A 1348-nucleotide genomic window follows, 5' to 3' on the forward strand; every position below is an offset into this window, starting at 1 on the left:
CCCGCCCCACGCACACCCACGTTCCCTCTGTTTTCCGGGTGAGCGGGAACCCTTGTGCTCGCTCTGCTACTGGTTAGTGAGCCCTCAGCTGGGACGGTTTTTCCAGTCTCAGGGTTGTTACACTTTATTTGTGTGACCTTAACGTTCAGATGACAAGGCCGTGTGTCACCTGTGATACTGTCCCAGGTCCTCGAGCGATGGTTCCATCGCCAGGTGTCCTGTGGGGACAGCGCGTGCCCTGCTGCCCAGTTTCCCTGGCCCTTTCCGTGGGAGGACCTGCCACGCAGGGCACGGCCAGCACTGCAGAGCGCTGTGCTCAGGGCAGCGGGCTGGTGATTACATGCAGAGTCTCTGAGTCCTTTTTTTTTGTATTGTCTAAAGTTTTGCATGTGTCTCCTTTTTCCCCAGTGGACACCCCCCAGCCATTCCCACCCCCGAGGGCAAACCCCCACTGCCCCAGTATCTGTGTCCCTTGGTTATGCTAACATGCATGCATACAAATCCTTTGGTTGATCTCTGACCCCCCCACCTCCCCTGCCATTTGTCTCTGGATCTATTTTTGTTCATCAGTCTGAGTCAGTTTTTTAAAATATATATTTTATTGATTTCAGAGAGAAAGGGAGGGGGGCGAGAGAGAGAGAAAAACATCAATGATGAGAGAGAATCATTGACCAGCTGCTTCCTGCGTGCCCCACACTGGGGATGAGTCTGCAACCCAGGCCTGTGCCCTGACCGGGAATCAAACTGTGACCTCCTGGTTCATAGGTCGACGCTCACCCACTGAGCCACGCCGGCCGGGGTGCGATGCTTCTTCACGGAAGCGTTTAGGCTCAGGGTCCCTCCCGGAATCAGCAGTGGGTCTGTGCCAGCCTCGCCCGGCGCTGTGTGTGTGACTTGGTGAGGGTGCCGGGTGCTGAGAGGAGAGGATGCTGTGACTGGTCTCATTCTCTGTCGCGTGGCGTCGGGGACACGTTAGACCGCGGACTGGCTCCGGTGCTCGCACTGACTTTGTGCATCTCCTGCCTCGCAGGCGCGTTACCGGAAGGAGCAGACGCTGCTGCGGCAGCTGCCCTGCATCCCGCTGGTGGAGAACCTGCTGAAGGACGGGACGGACGGCTGCGCGCTGGCCGCCCTCATCCACTTCTACTGCCCCGGCGTCGTCAGGCTGGAGGGTGAGCGCCCGGACGCTGCGGGGCATGGGGGGGGTGTGGGGGGGCCAGGCATGGGGACGCGGGCAGTGGTGACAGCGCACGGCTTCCACCAGCGCAGGTGGCAGCAGGGGAGGCATGCTGGCTCCCAGTCTGTGTCGTGGCTGCCCCGTCTCTGAGTGAGTGTGAGTGTGAGTGTG

The 1348-nt window shown here is 59.8% G+C and overlaps 1 protein-coding gene across 1 annotated transcript in view; it reads left to right on the forward strand.

Annotated features, from left to right (window-relative positions):
* CAMSAP2 (calmodulin regulated spectrin-associated protein family, member 2) overlaps positions 1 to 1348 on the forward strand; it is a 24131-nt gene that overhangs the window by 10217 nt on the left and 12566 nt on the right. The window contains exon 5 of the mRNA XM_014532356.1: positions 1031 to 1172. Within this exon, the coding sequence (XP_014387842.1) occupies positions 1031 to 1172 (142 nt within the window). The remainder of the gene's footprint in view (positions 1 to 1030; positions 1173 to 1348) is intronic.

Source organism: Myotis brandtii, unplaced genomic scaffold, assembly GCF_000412655.1.
Source record: "Myotis brandtii unplaced genomic scaffold, ASM41265v1 scaffold888, whole genome shotgun sequence".
NCBI lineage: Eukaryota > Metazoa > Chordata > Mammalia > Chiroptera > Vespertilionidae > Myotis > Myotis brandtii.